Here is a 19,148-nt window from a genome sequence, read left to right on the forward strand (position 1 = left end):
CACCTTTTATAAATTGTTATTTTATTTTTATAAATGACAAGGGTACACGAGCAAGCGAGAAGGATACAGTGATTTTATTTTTGGAATTTAGGTTGCACTCTTGCCTTTTCTTTGAGATCACGCTGTTACAAAATTGAGGGTTTTTAGGCCACCCTTTCGCACGATGGCGCTGATAGAACTAAACTTTGTCTAAGAGGTTCGAGGGCTGGAGGAGGGAATCCTCTCTTCGTCACAACTCCCCACCCTTCGAGCTGGATATTTGAATTTGGAATGTAAGCGAAAATTCTTTTGCATGTGTTAGGAATTAGCCGTTGGGGCAAAATGAACCCTTGGAAAAGAAGCAAGTACACGGCTGGCAAAGGATTATGTCATAAACTGGACTCTACGTATGAAAGGATTGGCAAACCCTGTTTTCTAACATTTGAAGAAAAAATGAGAGAAAAAAAGAAGAAAAAGGAAGGGAACCAGGAACGCGTATGATTTATGGCGGACCCTTAAAAAGTAGAAAGTGAATGGGAAAGTTTGAGCCTCCAGCCCGCGACCTCTCGTTATTATACAGGGTGTCCCAGAATTGAACGTCCAGACTTTAAACTTAAGTTGGGGGTGAAATTCTGGATCGAAAAGTCCTGAGCGACTTTTTGATCAGACGCACCCTCTTTAACTTATTCAGGGTTGAAGTTGGACGAATGAGGGGCGTGGAATACCCGGTCGCACGACGGTGAGGAAAACGTTCGAGTGTGGTGGTGTCCCCACCATACGGTACTACTCCCCTGCGGCGGCAGAAAGAGATGACTGACGGCGGCGGGTAAGAGGAAGGGGAGGGAAATGAAAAAAATGAACACCCAAAAAAAAATCATCAGCGATTGATCATTTTTTTTCTCCTTCGCTGAAAGAAAAAATGAAAATCTCATACAGGGCCAATGGGGCTTTAGAAAATTAAATCGCCGGGTTTTTTTTTCCAGCGCTGTAATTTTCAACGCTGTTTTTTTCTCCTTTTCGATTAGATTAAGAGATGTAATGGGCCTCAATCGATGGGGAATTTCTTCCTCCATCGAATGCCCTTGGTTTCATCCCTTGGCATTAATTAGGGGAGGAGTAAATCATTTTTATGTAGCGGGCGGGTATTCATTTTTTTCACCCCCCCCCCTTCATCTTACCCACCGCCGCCAGTCATCTATTTCTGCCGCCGCAGGGGAGTAGTAGCGTATGGTGGGGACACCACCACACTCGAACGTTTTCCTCACCGTCGTGCGACCGGGTATTCAACGCCCCTCATTCGTCCAACTTCAACCCTGAATAAGTGGAAGAGCGTGCGTCTGATCAAAAAGTCGCTCAGGACTTTTCGATCCAGAATTTCACCCCCAACTTAAGTTTAAAATCTGGACGTTCAATTCTGGGACACCCTGTATATATTCCTAAATTATCATTACTCTAACCATCATTATTACTGCTACTTAATATTATTAAATTCCGAGAAGAAATCATTTCGTTGTTGGCGACGAAACAGCGTCTAAGATCTTATTCGGGTTGCCTTAGGTGGCGGGCCTGACGCCGAGGTGTGGGGAAAACCCCAAATTCGTCTTCGCGGTGCCGGAACCTGTAACCTTGAGGGCCTCAGCGTAAAAGCCCCCCCCCCCCCAAACGTTGATATTTTTGAGTGGGAGCAAGCGTGGCGCCCGGGGGATGTCCGAGAGCCATCAGGGGAGTCAGTGGGGAAACCACCGTTGTGAATCGACGAATATTTTTAGGAAAAAAAATGATACGGGCCCCTAGTTTTGGAGATATTTTCGAACAGGAATTGAGATACAACTGACTTTTTCCCAACAACTATTCAAGCGGTTGAGATGTTCTGAAATTTGCTCTTCATCAAAGTTCATCTTCATCGACATCTATAATTCAGGAACATATCAGATTTGTTTCATTTTTGTTACTCAATTTATTTTTTTGATTTAATGAAAGTTAATTACGGAAAAGAGACAAGATAGGAGATCCATAATGAGATATTTCTCAAACTCGCATTCCCGCATTTGTGACCATTCCACATAATTTCCAATGGAAATTAAGGAATGTGAAAATTGAGTGATTACCATACTTTCATTCAGAAGTTGTTAAATTTTTCATAAAATGAATAACTAGAATCCAAAAATCAATCTCATTCTCTTCTGAGTGTTTATAATTTAAATTGAAAAAAAAAAAACATTTTTATAAACTGGAATTCTGAGAAGTGTGAGATTTGATTTTAAGTATGTAGACAAAGTGGAATGAATAGGACTCTTTGAGAGCTAAAAGGTCCGGGGGGGTTGTTTCCCTTTGTAAATGTAGTTAGTTCCTCTAAGGAATCAGTACAGCGCGGATGTGTCCTCCAACCACAATTATTTGAGTTAAATAATAAAGTAGAGGAATAGTTTCAATTATTTCCATAATTATTATTTCGAATAACCCATTTCCAATAGAAGCAATAAGATGATAAATCCGTGCGTAAAAGATGAAATATTCAACATTCAACATTCAACACTGAATACATGAATTGTTATTTTGCCTTTCAATTGTGACTGTCCTTGAAGAGGATATTGAACGTCAATGCTTGAGCGATAATCAAGTCCTTTAGACCGCATAAATATGAAATCATCAGACGCTCTTTGTTATACATTAGACATTCAAGGTCACGAGCCACAACCTGCAAATCTACGAGAGGGAAAGGTACTGCATCAACTGCAGAACAAGGGAAATCTTTCATATAATAATATCGGAATCGTATGGGACTAAATGCGCACGCGGTATCTGTTAGACTAAATTTTAAATACCATTTGGGTTAGGTAGGTCTTGTCAGAATAGCAAATGACGGCTTGTTGCAAGCCGATCTCTTCTCAGCATGTGCGATGTGACTATTGAGATGTGACGTTAGCTGAATACAAGCCGGAACGAACAAAACGTGCATCCCATATCCATAATATTGTTTGTTCTAATCGTGCAGTGGAGTAGTGTGTAAGGATAATGATAGCAAGAAGAGTAGATAGAAGTGTAACGTGTCGTACGACTGTATTTAGGATACTCAATAAGAATACATTTCTCTGTCGAGTTTATACTCTATAAGGAATCAGTGTGTACGTCTGTGTGGGCAGGTGCTTATTACATTTGACCCATAATGATCTATGCCCGCTACCCGTAAGCCGTATGTGAACTGAATACGTTGGGTGAACATTAATTTTACAAGTTAACCTTATTTGAAACAAAAATTTCTAAGTTCGATCTGATGTCAACCGCATAACATTCTTTTTAGAGAAATTAATAAACCATTAGAGTACAAAAGAAGTGGATGAATTATTGAGTGATAGATTTTATAGATTTATTTATATTGTTATTTATTGAGTCGTGATATCAAGTCTTTCTTTATTTTTTGTCTTATTAGGGTTATAAAATTCATTATTGGAACATCTGTCCCTCAATTTTGCCCACTTATTTCCTGTCATTTGCGCTAAACGCCATATTTTTCCTTTTTGAATTTGTTCTCATAAGATCATCTCCACTACATTAAAATTCCTAATCCCATGTTACTATATCCCTAGTCCCCATGACCATCATCACCGTCTCAGGGGATCTTGATCCTACCTGAACTTTATGAGTCTCAATATTTAGAGTGTTATATTTCTAATATTTAGTTAATCCGGGAATTCCCCAATTTTAAAATACTGAGCCAATCACAGCGTTTCTTGCTAGATATAAAAGCTGCAACTTGCTCATTTTTAGACAGTTACGATGAAACATACAACTGTTCAATACAGCCCACTATATCACTGTACAAACCAAATACATTCTTTGCTAACCCTAAAAAGTGTTGTGTTTTCGAGTCTTTCATCAATCTATTTTAATATCCGAACAAGGTTCACCCCGGCGTTGGAAGTATCTTTCAAACGATACATTACTGATAAAATTCTTTATTATTGAATACGGAACCTCATGGAATGATCATCGGAAATTGGAATTTAAGTAAAGCCGAGCTATGTGGGGTATCGGCTGTTGAAATATTTAACATATTCATTGACATCTTTATTTTATTTTCATCACTGCCGCTACGTTCAGCCTATGTCGCAAAGTACATTTCATTTACATGTAAAGGAAAAGTCAAAACTTGTAAAGGAAAAGACTTTTTGTTTACTTGTAAACGAGAAATGACACAGTTCGTCACTCGCGAACCGTAATATCACTAACAAAAAGTGTAATTCGGATACAGGTGCGAAGAGGAGTGTTGTAATTCGTGTGATTGGCAGCCCGACGCGAAACCGAGAAGCCAACTTCACGTCACCAGTCCGTCGCAGCTGTACCGAAATATGCTAGTGTCTAAAATTCTCAGACCGTAATTAGAAGTAAGTTTTAGTTTACCGTTAGATCTTAGAATTGTACAAGTTATTGTGTCAATCTTATAGAATTAAAAAGGTTCAGGACGACTGAGTCCCATGTTGACGTTATCTGCAAGTGCCACTAGTGACAGGATTTTTTGATTGAATCAAAATCTCTCGTCACTGTATTTTTATAATAACTTAGCAATAGTCCATGCTGCAAATGTTGCCTTCTAATCTGATTCTCGGATATACCGGGTAATGGGTCGATGATCCGTGCAGTGATAGGGCATTAGGATTAACTAATTAAGATTAGGAATATTTATTAGAATACAATAATTGGTTTGAAAAGTTATAATTATTTATTGGAATAATTTGATCAGATCAAAAATTTAAACAATAATCCTCGATTATTAAATAAACTAATTAATTTATGCAAGTACCTGATCAGACATTTAATGTTTAAAATTGAATTCCCGACAAAAAAAAATCTTTTTGACAAAAAGTTGTGAACCCATTTGTTTACAAGATATTTGTCAAAAAGCATTTTTAAGGAGAAAAATTCCGAAAACCACGGGCATCCTTCTTGGCATTCAGGAGATAATTGTTTACGGAAACGCCCGGAAGGGCGTCCAAGATGTGCTGCTGGGGTTCGATTGGAGGAGGCGATCCTGGAGACCATGGAGAAGTCTCCACAGCAATACATTCGAGCGATCGCGGCTTCATTGGGAATTCAACCTTCCACGGTTCATAGAATTATAAAGGAGGAAGGCCTTCGCCCTTGGAAATTTACCCCAGTCCAGGAGTTGAAGCCTGAGGATGTCCCGAAGCGTATAGCCTTCTGTCAATGGCTCCTCGACAGAAGTCGCCTTCCAAAATTCATTCGTAACATGTTCTGGACGGATGAGAAACTCTTTGTGAGGAAGGAGATCATCAACCAGCACAATGAGCATCATTGGGTTGTTGAAAATCCCTGTTTTGCAAGAGGATCCAAATTCCAGTATCGTTGGGAATCTCTGAATACCTGGGGAGGAATCATTGGTCATGAACTGCACATTCGTCATCTTCCAGGACGTCTCGACGTAAATATTCTGCATTATGAATACTGCGTTTCCCGTCGGACTTCCATGTCTAACCGTGTATGATAGGTTTCTCGCAATGCTGACATTTTTTATGGCAGCGTGGAAACTATTTGGGCTTCCTGCAAGAGCGACTTCCGGCTATAGTTGGTGATGGTCCAGATACCCGAGATGTATGGTTCCAGCACGACGGGGCACCTGCACATACCTGCGTGCCAGTCATCCAGCAGCTTAATGAATGGTTTCCCCAGCGTTGGATGGGCAACCTCAACGACCGGGACAGGGGTGGACGTCGTCAACCACTCGTTGCGTGGCTTCCGCATGATCCGGATCTCACCCTACTCGATTTTTGCTTGTGGGGTACTCTGGAGTCGCGGGTATACTCTCATCACCCACCGAATCAGGAGGAAATGGTTGCACTGCTGCACGCTGCAGTTGCAAGCATTACTCCTGATGAACTGGAGCGAATGAGGGCAAATTTACTGCATCGAGCCCGACTCTGCATCGTCGCTGGCGGCGGAAACTTCGAAAACCTCTTGTACTTCACTGATAAACAATCGGCCCTTTTCCGGGCCACCAAAAAAATCCAACGTAGGATTGGTATCCTTTTCCCAGTCCAGATGTGACTCCCGAAAATAAATGGGTTCCACCATTTGGTCGGGGATACATTTTTGTCGAGATTTTCTGCAAATGAGGTCTGATGAACAAATCGCATCAATTGATTAGTTTATTTCATCAAATCAAATTATTCCAATAAACAATCATAACTTTTCAAACCAATTTTGGTATTCTAATAAATAATCCTAATGTTAATAATAATAGGTTTTCATTCACCCCCCCTCCCCCCTGAAAGGATTGTCTTTATGACTCTAAATATTCCCATTTTACTAGAGAAGGTTGCCGATACCTTCTCCAACACAAGCATGCATTTTTATGGCCAACCTTTTCCTTTGCCCAACACCCCCAAAAGTGGGACAAGACTTCCTCAAGATGAGGAAGATTGAAGTAGCCAGTCAGTCGAATAACATCAAGCGAACGTACAACGTCACTTCGGAATTCTCACATTCATCCGGGTCACTCCATTTTAATCGGAAGTCAAAGATAGAGCAAATCAACATAAAAATAAATTCATCGTGCATTTCAAATCCAAAATTTATAGTGTTGTATTGTGTTTGTTTGTAATACTATTAACGTAAAATAAACTTCATTAAAGTGACAGTTTTCAAATTTATTAGTTTTATTTCTTTCAAACGAAGTTAATTCTTTAGCTCGAGAAGTGCACGGGATAATTTAATTAATTTCACGCACACTTAGAAAATAAATATGTTGGTCGAATAATATATATATTCCCTGTAACACCCAAAAGGACCTCACTCCTGTCCTGACCACTCTAGAAGATACTTCCCTAGAACATACTACCCAGCTATCGTGGGTCACTTTTTGGAACATGTAATACTTTTATAAAAATAAAAGAAGTTTTTAGAAATTGAATTGTTTCAATGGTGGAATGCAAGATGTATTAATACCAGCTATTCGTATTTTCTTATACCATTGAACGCTTTCCATAATTCAAATTTCAAACAGGGAAGCACTCATAGAGGGCTTTCCCCTTATTCCGAGCTGTGAGACTCCCGTTTTGTTAATAATCTCAATGAAAAAAAAAATCACTTCAAATCCAAATTTCCTAGCTCTTGACTCTGCCTCGCGTGACTTTGTCACTCCAAATGACCCACTGGTGACTCTCGGGACGTTTGAGCCTGCCTCAAATAAACCACTTGACGCTTGACTCTTACCCAAGTGACTCTTGCGACATTCGATCCTCCTCCGAATAATCCTCGTATGGTTTAAATACTACTTCCTTGACAAAAGTCATGTAAGGGCCCTACGTATCAAGTCATTCAAACGCAGCGCCAGACCCTCTGCGCAACGGAGTCGGCGCCGTGATACTCTACCAGGGGTGGGGAACTGCGGGATATCCCATCTGGCATCACTGTCAAGTGGGACCTTTTTGTTAGAGTCGAAACCAAGACAGCTCTGTGCGGCTAGACCACCCCAAGCTATCCTACAAACATGCGGGAATCGGATACCTTTGGCGACGCAGGGCCAAATTTTCGTCTAAGCCAAGGACGAATGCACGCAATGCCGCTATAAGGAAACAACCCTGCCGGGTTATGGTTTCCGGAAAATGCGAATCCGCTGCAAAGTCTCTTCGGTCTTGGAAAAATCCAGATCTGCCAGCAAGCTGGAGGACTTTCGCTACAATGCCACCACTTTTTTCAAAGTACCGACCAGCCCCCTGCAGCTTGAGCAAATACGTGGGGGGGCTCCGTTTGTACTTTCTCAACTGTACCAATGAACAACTGTACAGAGAATTTTCAAACGATGAGAGCACCGCTGTGCAGGGATTCAACTGTCGAGACAAAAAGCTAGGCTGTACATGTGGACCCAGCGCCACATGTACAGCCTAGCTTTTTGGAGGTTTTTCTTATACAGAACACATCGAGGGATGCTTTTTTTCAATACCACAATAGTTTTTTATCAATAATAAACGAATTACGACGTGCAGCATTTCGATTGTTTTTTTTTTGTATTGATTAGTTTTGATTTGACTCGCATTTAGACTAGTGCAATACTCTTGCATACGTCGCATTACAAAAAATTGAATAATGTGCAATAACATTTCTGTACCGTGTTCAATACATGGAAACGATACTCGCTTTGATTTTAATACATCAGTTATAATCAAGTCGAAAACATGTAAGAAGTCTCGGTGAATTTCAAAGAGACTTTCTAAATATAATATAAATTTATAAAAATGCGTATTAGGGTGATAATTATCAGTGTCTTTATTCCACTGCGTAAGCGAAGCTTCGGGTATTGTGGCATTACCAGAAGGGTTCAGAAGAGCATTCTTGCATGCAATGCATTTAACGTGATTCAAAATGCGTTTGATCAAATCCATGGACAAACAATATACAAGGCAATCAGTCATTTCTGGTTTTGAATAATCATGATCAAAAATTTCTTCTACACTCCAATCTTCATTCGTTATCATGTTATCAATTCTTTCGATCAATTGTTTTTTTTATCCGTGAAGGTCGAATCATCATAAATGGATTTAAGGTCAGAAAGCTTCAATAAAGGCGTTTGGGACTGATGAGTGGTGACAGTACAATTGCCTGTTGTTGGAGGTTTAAGCACACTGAATGTTGAAAGAATTTTATATATTTGTAAAAATGTCGGAGTAGAGGGTGGTCATTCGAGTCACCTACTTGTCTTACAGAGCCGAAGAATTTCTAATAATGACAAACAGAAAAAAAGGATTCACACCAAACAATAGAGAAAAATAACACAAAAAGAAAAGATTAGCGACGTTCAGAGGAAGCAAAGAAAAAATTAGGCAGGAAAGCACATAATTCCGGCGTAATAGGAAATTATTGAAGGAAAAGTATCAATGGATACTGAGATTGAGGATCAATTGAAACGAAAATCACTGGAAATTCATAATAAATCGGTAATAATTCCCTCTTACGCGTCTGTCTCATTTAAAAAATAAGATTGAGCAGTGGCAAACCTCGAGTGCATCCTGGTTCACACGTCTCGTAAAAACGAGCGGAAAGGCATACTTTTCCACCAAATACTTTACCATATGCAACATCGACATCAAAGTAACACGAAGACCATCAGCAGTTTGTTGTGTTAGAAATGAATCGCGTGAAATTTTCTTTTCTTGTACATTCTGCTCCCATATATTTAATTTATCCAATGAACTTTGAATTAACTGTAAAAAATATTGTGAAATTAAATAATTTTCATTAAAATTCTTACGAATAAATAACAAAAAATCTTACTTTTCAATCCAGGTCCGTCGGCGTAACAGCATTCATGATGTGTTTTCGATTAAGTGCATCGAAAAGGTCATTTAACCATTTGCAGAACTCTGCAGTTGCCTGGCTGTCCTTCAATTCAGGGATGTCCTTGAGAGCATTTAAGCCACGGTAAACAGAGTTACTAAAAATCTGAACTGCGAGTGAGACGCGCATTTTAGACGAGTTACTCAAATGAAAATGATTTGCGGTCAGTCTTGGCAGCAACTTCAGCTGTCCTCTTCTGGATGACTCTTGATCTCTCCCATGTAGGAATTTAACGTGATTCCAATCGATCAAAGAGTCTCCTGGATCACGCTGTAGCACCTTCACTTTTTCCCACCGATTTCTGATGCACTTAAAAAGGTGGGGGGTATCAGAAAAAACAAAAACTTTTCTGTTGTCATCCAGTGGATGGATGAAATGGCTTTTGGCATGTCCCAATGTTCCGCTGACGCCTACTTCGGACCAGAATTTTCGATTGCTGCAGGCCCCGTCTGTTATGACACCATGAATTTTGGCTCCTTGCCTATCCTTGATAAATACAGAGCCAGGGGGCAGTGCAGGGTGGGCACCACTATAGCGCGGAGCTTAGCCCTGTTTAGGCCCAACAAAGTTTCCGCAATCTTCCTAGTGGGTTTTTCTGAGAAGGATTTCGTGTGTCTGGCACCCGTCTCCGAGTCCCACCTGTCCACAATCCTCCTATCCCCACGCTCCTTGACCAGGTCCTTCACAAAGTCGGTGTGCACGCCTACGTGCTCCATCTCCCCCTGAAAGGCCCTGCTGCTACCGTTCTTTGCTAGCTCATCGGCTTTCTCATTGCCTTTGATGCCAGCGTGGCCCGGAATCCAAGCCACCTCAAGCCGATTATTTACGGCAATTACCTCCATCAGCTCTACGCATTCACCCACTAGTTTAGAGCAACACTCATACCTGAGTGTTGCCCTTAGTGCGCGCCTGCTGTCTGAGTAGATGAAGATCTTTTTGCCCTTGTCCCCTCTCTCCAGGATCATCCTGGCGCAAGTCCTTAGGGCAGCCAGCTCAGTCTGGAGCACGGTTGCGTGAGAGTCCAGCCCAATGGTCCTCGCGATTGCGGGCCCCTCTGACCAGACCCCCGCTCCTGTCCGTCCGCTCACCCGTGATCCATCCGTATACCAGACTAGTCCACGGGGCGGCGCCCAGTCCGCGTCCTTTCCTGACGGGGTTTCCCCCCATCCAAGGTTGACAGAGAACTTTCTGCGAAAGTGCCATCTGGGTGTGCAGGCGTCAGCAACGCGCGACAGTAGTCCTTCCAGCTCTCTGGCTGCGCGGAGGACACCAGCATGCCCGTTCCTGGCTCCCTTCCACGTTCCCTGCAGCCGCAGTCTTGCAGCCGTTTTTGTCGCCTCCTCCCTTATAATCAGGTGTGGCGGTTGGATGAAGAGCAGGGCCTCCAATGCTGAGCTCGGGGTCGTTCAAAGGGCCCCTGTTATGCCCAGCAACGCAAGCCTGCCCACTCTGTCCACCGTTTTCCACTGGCAGGCCTTATTCAAGGCTGACCACCACACTACGGCTGCGTATGTAAGCTGTGGGGTCATTATGGCCGTGTAGATCCATTTGACCATCCTCGGCCTTAGACCCCATATGCTTCCGAACATTCGCCTGCATGCCCAGTATGTCATAGTAACCTTGTTAATCTGCATGGCGATATGCGTTTTCCAGCTGAGCTTCTTGTCGAGCCAAATACCTAGGTATTTGACTTCTCCCGAGAATCTTAGCACTGTGTTATAGATGGAGGGAGCTTTAACGGCACCCCTCCTTCTGCTTGTAAAGTGCACCATCACCGTTTTGCCTGGGTTTACCCTTAGGCCCTTCGATGTGCACCAGTGCTGAACATAGTCCAGCGCCTTCTGCATTTTGCTATGTAGCATGCTCGCGTCCCTGCTAGTTACCAGCAGTGCCACATCATCTGCATACGCGACTGTCCTTACCCCCAGCTCCTCGAGTCTAGTGAGGAGGCCGTCGACAACGAGGAGCCATAGCAGAGGGGAGATAACCCCCCCCCCACTGCGGGCAGCCCCGCCCTACCGCAGCCCGTACCGCACTGTACCCAAGGGTGGAGTGGATAACTCTAGTTCGGAGCATGGCGGCTATCCATTTGGTGACCGTCTCCTCGATCCCAAAAGATGCCGCTTTCTCCATCGTATCAAAGGAAGTGTTGTCGAAGGCCCCTTCGATGTCTATAAAGACACCAAGGGTGTCATCCCCTCTTTCCTTTACATTTTCTATTGTGCCTACCAAGTGGTGCAGCGCAGTCTCAGTAGATCTGCCAGCTCGGTAAGCATGTTGTGAGGAGCAAATCTGGTTAGACCCCAGTGCCCCCTCCTTAATGTGCCTGTCGACCAGCCTTTCCAGCGTCTTCAACAAGAAGGAGCTTAGACTGATTGGTCTGTAGGCTTTCGCATTGTCATAACTGCATTTACCCGGTTTGGGGATAAAGACAACCCTGACTTCCCGCCACCTGCCGAGCACATAGCCCAATTCTAGGCAGGCCCTAAATACGGGTATCAGTCTGCGTAGGAGCAATGGACCCCCTCTTCGCAAGAGGGCCGGATGTATCCCATCCGGACCCGGACTCTTGTACATTTCGAAGGAGTCCACCGCCCATTGCAGCCTGTCCAGCGTTACTATTTTTGCGGCTAGCTCCCAGTCGGGTACGCCGCTTCCAATTCACGTCCAGTCCACCTCAGGGCACTCTACAGGATGCTCTATAGTAGAGTCCGGAAAGTGCGCGCGAACTAGATGCTCCAGGACCTCTCGCGGTTCTGCGATGGTCTCTCTGCTTGTCAGCGTGATTCCACCCAGCCTTTGTGCAGTGCCCCCCGAGAAGACCCTGCGAAGCCTGGAGATGCTTGAAAGCGCCTCCAGTTCCTCACAGTATGTCCTCCACAGGTGAGCTCCTTCGATTGTTTTATGAGCCTCTTGTACTCCCTCTGCACATTTCTGTACAGAGTCCAGTCTTCGACTCTCTTTCATTTGTGCGCTCGATTCCCGAGTCTCCTGGACTGGCTTCTCAGCCTGTCCAGCTCACGACTCTACCAAGGCACTTTGTTTCCTTGTCTGCATCGTTTAGCCGGGCATGCCATCTGGAAGGACTCGGTTAGGGCAACGTGGATTCTCTCCACCTCGTCCTCCAACCTGTCCTCCCTGCAGGGCCTTACGCGTCCTACCCTGAGCCTTTCCTCCAGGTTCCTCTCAAAGGAGTCCCAGTCGGTGGCCCTTGGGTTTCTGCGCAGGCGATCCTGCTGTAGTTTTGCACAGCCCTTAATGCTAAATCTAATGCGTCGATGGTCGGAGAGTGTGTCCTCCCGGTTCACTCTCCAGTCCCTGCATCGCCCCGCCAGCCGGCGGGTGCACATGGTTACGTCAATGATACATTGACAGCGAGAGGTGAGAAACGTGGGCCTCGAGCCCCTGTTCAGGATCTCGAGGTCCACGTCTGCCATAAATTCCAGGAGAGCAGTACCCCTGTCATCACATCTTTCACTGCCCCACACCACGTTCTGCGCATTTGCATCGCACCCCATGATGAATGGCAGCTTTTTGGTTCTGCAGTGATTCACCAGATCACGCAGTTCTTTGGTTGGTGGAGGTGTCGTCGAGTCATGCGGGAAGTAAGCCGAGCAGAACACAATGTCCTCCACTCCGACCTCCCCCCGAAGTCTCACGACAACCGCCACCAAGTCTCTGTGGCAGGAGTTAGCCATTCCCCTGGCTCCGCACGCTTTTTTGACAGCAATGCAGACCCTGAGGCCCAGGTCGCCCCGGGCATAGAATAGCTCCACCTCGCCTCCAGATAAGCCTTTTACCGAGCCTCCGTGTTGCCAGGGCTCTTGTATAAGGCATATGTCTGTGTGCTCTACCGCAAGGCTGCGACTCAGCAGGGCAGTCGCAGCCTTGCAGTGCTGCAAGTTAATCTGGGAGCAGTGGACTAGCAGTGAGACTAAGCCGTCACCTCGCATCTTGTCCTCTGCTCCTTCTCCCCTCGCCCGCCTGGCCATTGGTGGGCCGTTAGGCAGGGTCGCCTGTTGGCCCCCTTACCTGCCCCGAGTGGGATGAGCCCGGCAGGGCCCAGTTGAGGGTCCCTTGAGACCCCCTTCCAGTTCCCGCCGCGCCCCCTCTCGCCAGAGGCGGCCTTCCTCTACGGCCCTTTCGACGTCCGCTCAGCGGAGGTCGTGCAACGGCGAGGGGGTCCCTCTGTAAGAGGGAGCCTTCCTCGCTTTCCTTCGCCCCACCCTCGCGGGCGCCTTCCCCGGTAGTTGCTGAGGCACTCTCCGGACCATCTGGTCCCGTTGGCGCTCCCTCCCGCCCTCCCTCATCCCCTGCGGTCCCTGACCCCTCTTGGTCAGTGATCGCGTTTCCTGGGTCCGGTTGTGCCTGGGGCGCCTCTCCCCCCGCCGCTCTCCGCTGGGTCTCGTAAAAACGAGCCCGGCCGAGGCAGTAGAAGGGGGCCATCCCCAGACCCTTCACGGCCTCTAGAGACTTAGGGTCCACACCCAACACTAGGTTGAGCCCCTCATCCCCGCTCCGGCAGTCCCAGACTCTCCACGTACCTGCAGTGAGGGTCCAATTCTGCATTCTGAGCCTCTCAAGGGCCATAGCCGCTCCCACGGGTTTTCCCGGGAGAAAGGCCGTAACCCTGATTAGCTTTTGGAGCGCTTCCTTATCCACTAGGATAAGGGAGGCCCCTTCCCAGGGTACCAGGGTGGGCACCACGGTCTTCAGCCAGTCTTTCGACTGACTATCCGTGCATGCCACCCACAGCACGCCATCGTCAAACCAGTGGCCATCAAAGCTCGGGAGCTGACCGTCTAGGTCAGCCCCGAACAGTGCTGTCACCAGTGCCTCCTGGACCAGGTCGGCCTGCTCCCTTGTCAGGGACAGCTCAGGATGGCCAGTTGGCACTACGGCCACCCTGCCTCCATCCTTCGCCGCCTCTCTGAAGGAGGTTGCCCCCAGTCCTTCTATCGCCCGCACCTTCTTCTTGAACATGGCCACATCCGGGGGAGTGGAACCAGAGGACCTGGGCCTCTTGGGCCCTGTCCCCTGTTCCTCCTTACCCCCTGACACGGTCGCTGTCTGCGGGGATTGCTGATCCCGCTAGGCCTCGGCTTTCAGCCTAGCCTGGCGGGCCCTGCGCTTCTCCGCGCCCGTCCTTCCCTTTCTTCTCTTCCCCTGGGTAGGGTCAGCGACAGCGGGCCCACCACTGGTAGGCCCCTCTGAAGCTGGCTCCCCCTCTACCTCTATCTGCATCTGCGCTTGTTCCCCTTCTGGGGCCCTAGCGCAGATCATCTCCTCCTCTGCCCTGGAAGCCTTTGCCGTTCCCTCAGAGAGGGCACCGTCATCGGCGTTAAAGTTTTTATGAAATAATGGGTCCATACAATTCCCACGAGTATCCAGGAAAAGAAGTCCACCTCCGCAGAGCATGGATACGGGGGTAAGGCATAAATACAATGGGGTGCTGCCTGGTTCCCCAAGGGTATCGTTTGAGACACTGTCCCCCAGTGCCATTCAGCCCTCGGCACGATTACTTCCAGCTTGGCTTGGGGAGTCCGGTCCGCGGCAATGCTTTGAGTCTTCCTGACGGGTCTTTACTCCCGTAGGTTGACGTTATAGCCGACGCTGGCCGTCGCTCAAACCGTCCCCTTCGTCTCGTTTATAGAGCACGTCAGGGGTGATAAATAAGCGAATATAATTACTTTTGTATTGTTCTGGGATAGGGTACAGGTAAGATTCCATTACTACGGAGCAGCTGATATGTAGACGATGATCTCGTGTGTAATAATAAAGCTAATACCATCCACTCTTCGTCATAGCGTCGACCGGTAGGACTTTTCCTTTTCGCTGATGCGAGGATTTGTTTGACTACTCGAAACTGATTTCCCTCAATATTCTGCTCTTGCATGTATTGCTCTATTTTCTTCCTTTTTAGTCCTTTTATTTGAACTCTGCAATCTTCAAGCTCTGATTTTAAATTGCTGATAGTTTTTTTGAGGTCGTTGTTTTATTCTCCGAGCTCAACCGACTTGGGTCTTCATTTTGAGCCACTGCTTCTTTCTGATAGGAGACAAAGGAATTTACAATTTCTTTGGCTCTGTTTGCTTTTTCAATCTCTGGAGCCTTTTAGCCACAGTTCTTTTAGCCTTAAGACAGAAGTTACAGATTGTAGTTCCCTCCACAATCAAAAGACAGTGCGTGCGTGTGTCGCCAAACATTGCTTATGTCTTTCACTACTGTTTTGGAGTTTATTTTAGGAACGTCTTTCAGTTTATGAGAACCGGCGCAGACGTGAATTTTATCTAAATTGAATAATAGAGCCTCCACCTGCTGGACAGTGTGTAGTTTCTCATCCATACTCAGCCTCGACAAACTCACATTTTGATCGAGAATGTATGCTTTCACAACCATTTCTTGATTTATTATTATTCTTTTCGAAGCATATATCTTATAATTATTGTCAAATTCAATGCAATGATTTTTTGAGAAGAAAGTGACATTTTCACTTTTCTGTGGCAGATATTCCACAGACCAATCAGCGGGAAGTTTAACCATTTCAGTTGAATTTTTCTGGTGAATCTGAGAAAGTTCGACTGGTAGATTGCCTGAACAAGTCGTCCAAAGAATGGTTGGAGGAGTTAATTGTTTCACTTTCTATTTCAAAATTAGAAGAACAAACACTCAGTGGTCGCCCTTGTGATTCCATGCTTCTTTCTTGATAAGTACTTGAGATGCCAGAACTTGAAGAACAAGCACTCAGAGGCCTTGCTTGTGACTCCATAGCCTCTGCATGATAAACACTCGAAACGTCAGATCTTGTCGAACAAGAACTCGAAGATCTGGTATGTTACTTCGTAGCATGCAATTCGCAATTACCTGAGATATTTGAGATCACATCTGTGTCTACAACTGTCCACACGAATTGAGAAGGAATCGCGCCTTTCTCTAATCGAGTTATTTTATAAGGAATCTAGGAAAGAGAAATACTATTTTGAACTTTGTCAATGAAAATTAATTGATTAATTAGTTAATTAAGACTCACCTTCTGTAATATTGTTCCATCGATGGCATAAATGATTTTATGTCTCCCTATTTTACGTTCACGAAAATGTTGATAACAAATTGGATCTCCTGACTTGAGCAAAGGCATTTTTGTGGCAAATTTCCATTCTTTCAAGCGTGCAGGATCTTTAGGAGTACTAAAACAAGGCCCTTTATCGGGGTTACTTGAATAGCCTACTGTACATCCAACGATCGTACACGATGGCATAATGTCACACAATTTTTTCTATTTATTTTATTTATTGAATTTTATTTATTCTGATTTTTTTATACTTGTATCACCTAAGTTGTTTGATCGCTCGGGGTTATGTCAGCTCCCAACCAAATGTAAACACGGTAAACACTCCCTGGTGACACATACGCCACCCCGCGGATTAGTTCCTACTTGAAGACAAGATCGGGCACGCCAATATTATATAGAGAAGTAGGCGAGTTACAGGGGGCTGGTACCGACATTGCACCCACGGGGAACCTCGGGGAGGTAGTCCCTGGCCTAATCCCAGATATGTATCACCTCAAGCATTACTGCCCCTCAATGGTCCATCTTCCAAATTCACAACGGATGCCATTACAATCAAAAAAAATATCTGATGGAATTTAGAAAGCAGCGAGGTACCGATTTCCGTAGTTTAGTTTCCATATATATGTTTGGTAATATTATCGAGTCCCGGTGCTCTATATAATGTGTTACCCACGCAAAGGATATTTGCGGAGAATGAGCTTTTGGGATGCCATTTTGAATGGTTTGGCAACCATGCACGTAACCACGAACACACACCATGCACTTGGCATTATCCTTACTTCAAGTACCCCTGTACAACCTCAACTGATGATCCGGCTAGTAGAGAGAGAACCATCTCGAGGTTTTGGTCCCCAGTGGGGTGCACAAGAAGCACAATCGTATTTCAAATGCGTTCGAGCGTGTCTGGAGGTTCCCAGTTGGACACGGGGTCGTCACACCCGTGTTCAAGGGGGGGTTTCCCCTTCCCGTTGCGCCCTGCGGGACAAGGACGAATGCAGTGTTGACGATCTCCATTCTGGCATGGAGATCGATTCAGTTCGCCTAGCGACGAGGGCGAGTGCGCATTGGAACATATCGATATATTATTCAAATTATTCCTGCTCTTAATAGACTATAATTTTTGTTAAATCACCTCACTACTCTCTAAGGACAATTGCATTCATCAAGAAGACAAGTGTTTAATGAATTTATTCGCATATCACCCTTTCAGTAAAAATATTCACTACAACAACTTATAAATATGCTCGTGAGCTTTATTCAATATGTACTTTCTTCATATTTCAGGCTTCCTGCCGAGATGAATGCTTCCAAAACGAGTATTCCGATAAAAGTAAGTATATTCTTCGCAAAAAAGTAAACTTCTATGGTGGCAATTTTCGATAAATTTTCGAATTTTATTCTTGCAGAAATGAAAACATCCACTGAGGCTGCCAATTTCAATGCGACATTGCACTGTAAAGATGTTGATCTTCTAGCGATCAAATATAATCCTGGAATATATGTTATTGCGATGGAAAACATGTCCAACGTGTGGAGTCGAGTTTCAATGGTCAGAGAATTCACATAAAATCAGTAGATAAGTAGTCACTTGGTCAATAATCGGTTGTAATACGACAAAACCTTTCGAATTTATTGGATAATTTTATGATTGTTTTATTGTGTTGCAACCAGAGGGACAAATTCTGATTATCAAAATCCTAAAAAGGATTTAATGGCCAAAGTTATCCCTCTCGCGCCTACGTAGAAAAATCTGAGGAAAATTCTATAATTAACTTTGAAGATCGAAAGGTATTCGCACGATAGTTTTTTGCATTCTGATTTCGACCAAAATCAGCCAAAATCTTGGAAAATAGGCAAGAATCTTGGAATCGATTGACAAGCTAATGCAAAATGATAATTAATTAACCATCCAGCTTAAACTGACCTGAAGGTGGCACGTGACCCCGAATACTGCCCTCCGATTGTTTGACATCACAACGGGAACAATTATCGCGGTAAAAACTCACTAACGAACTCAGCGAAAGATTTTACGTATTCCTCATCGCAATTAATCGTGAGTTTCTTTAATAATTTTTCCACATAATTTGTTGCCAACACTTTGGGCATCTTTCGAGCAAAAACTACGAAATTGATTTCAAGTGTATTCTGACCTTTGAATAATTGTATCGATAATTGTGTGGGATAATTGGGGAAAGGATTTTTCGGTGAAAATTTCACAAACACAATTGTACAATTATTTTACTTCCATTATGAGAAGTGAATTACAATTACTGAAGTATTATTGAAGTTAAAAGTACATTTACGAGTTTTATATAACTCCTAAGGATTAACTAGCGTCTCGACTAAAGCCTCGCCTGGTATTGGTTCTCGCTGAACCTGGAGCCTCTGATATCAGAGGCTAGAGGTTCACGAGAACTCTGGCCTCTTCTATTCTCTCCACAATTTTCCGCGATTTTCGAGTTCGCTCCCCACTCTTGGGTAGACCCGGGTGACCTCACCGAGAAGGTAACGCCTCTGCGTTCTCTATTGGTGGAAAAAGGTTTTCCACCCTGACATCAGCGGCATGACTCCACTCAGAGCCCTCTTCCTTTTCTCACCTTGTGGCCCGTCCAGACTCACATGTTCTCTCTTATTGACTGTCTCTGCTTATATTACTTATTTTTTGGGAATCCCCAGAACTAACAGCTAAATATCGGAAATATTGAGTGACCCAATAACGCATAAACAAAAGCGTCTCTTATTGGAG

At 44.7% G+C, this 19,148-nt stretch overlaps 1 protein-coding gene across 2 annotated transcripts in view; it reads left to right on the forward strand.

Annotated features, from left to right (window-relative positions):
• The window catches only part of LOC135169531 (tyrosine-protein kinase receptor torso), an 81,314-nt gene that overhangs the window by 21,384 nt on the left and 40,782 nt on the right, over window positions 1-19,148 (forward strand). The window contains exons 2-3 of one of the 2 annotated variants that reach the window (XM_064134602.1): window positions 17,687-17,732; window positions 17,809-17,951. In XM_064134602.1, coding sequence (XP_063990672.1) covers window positions 17,687-17,732; window positions 17,809-17,951 — 189 coding nt within the window. Of the gene's footprint in view, window positions 1-17,686; window positions 17,733-17,808; window positions 17,952-19,148 lie in introns of those variants that run through there. The other variant, XM_064134603.1, reaches the window with a different exon arrangement.

Source organism: Diachasmimorpha longicaudata, chromosome 15, assembly GCF_034640455.1.
Source record: "Diachasmimorpha longicaudata isolate KC_UGA_2023 chromosome 15, iyDiaLong2, whole genome shotgun sequence".
Classification (NCBI taxonomy): Eukaryota; Metazoa; Arthropoda; class Insecta; order Hymenoptera; family Braconidae; genus Diachasmimorpha; species Diachasmimorpha longicaudata.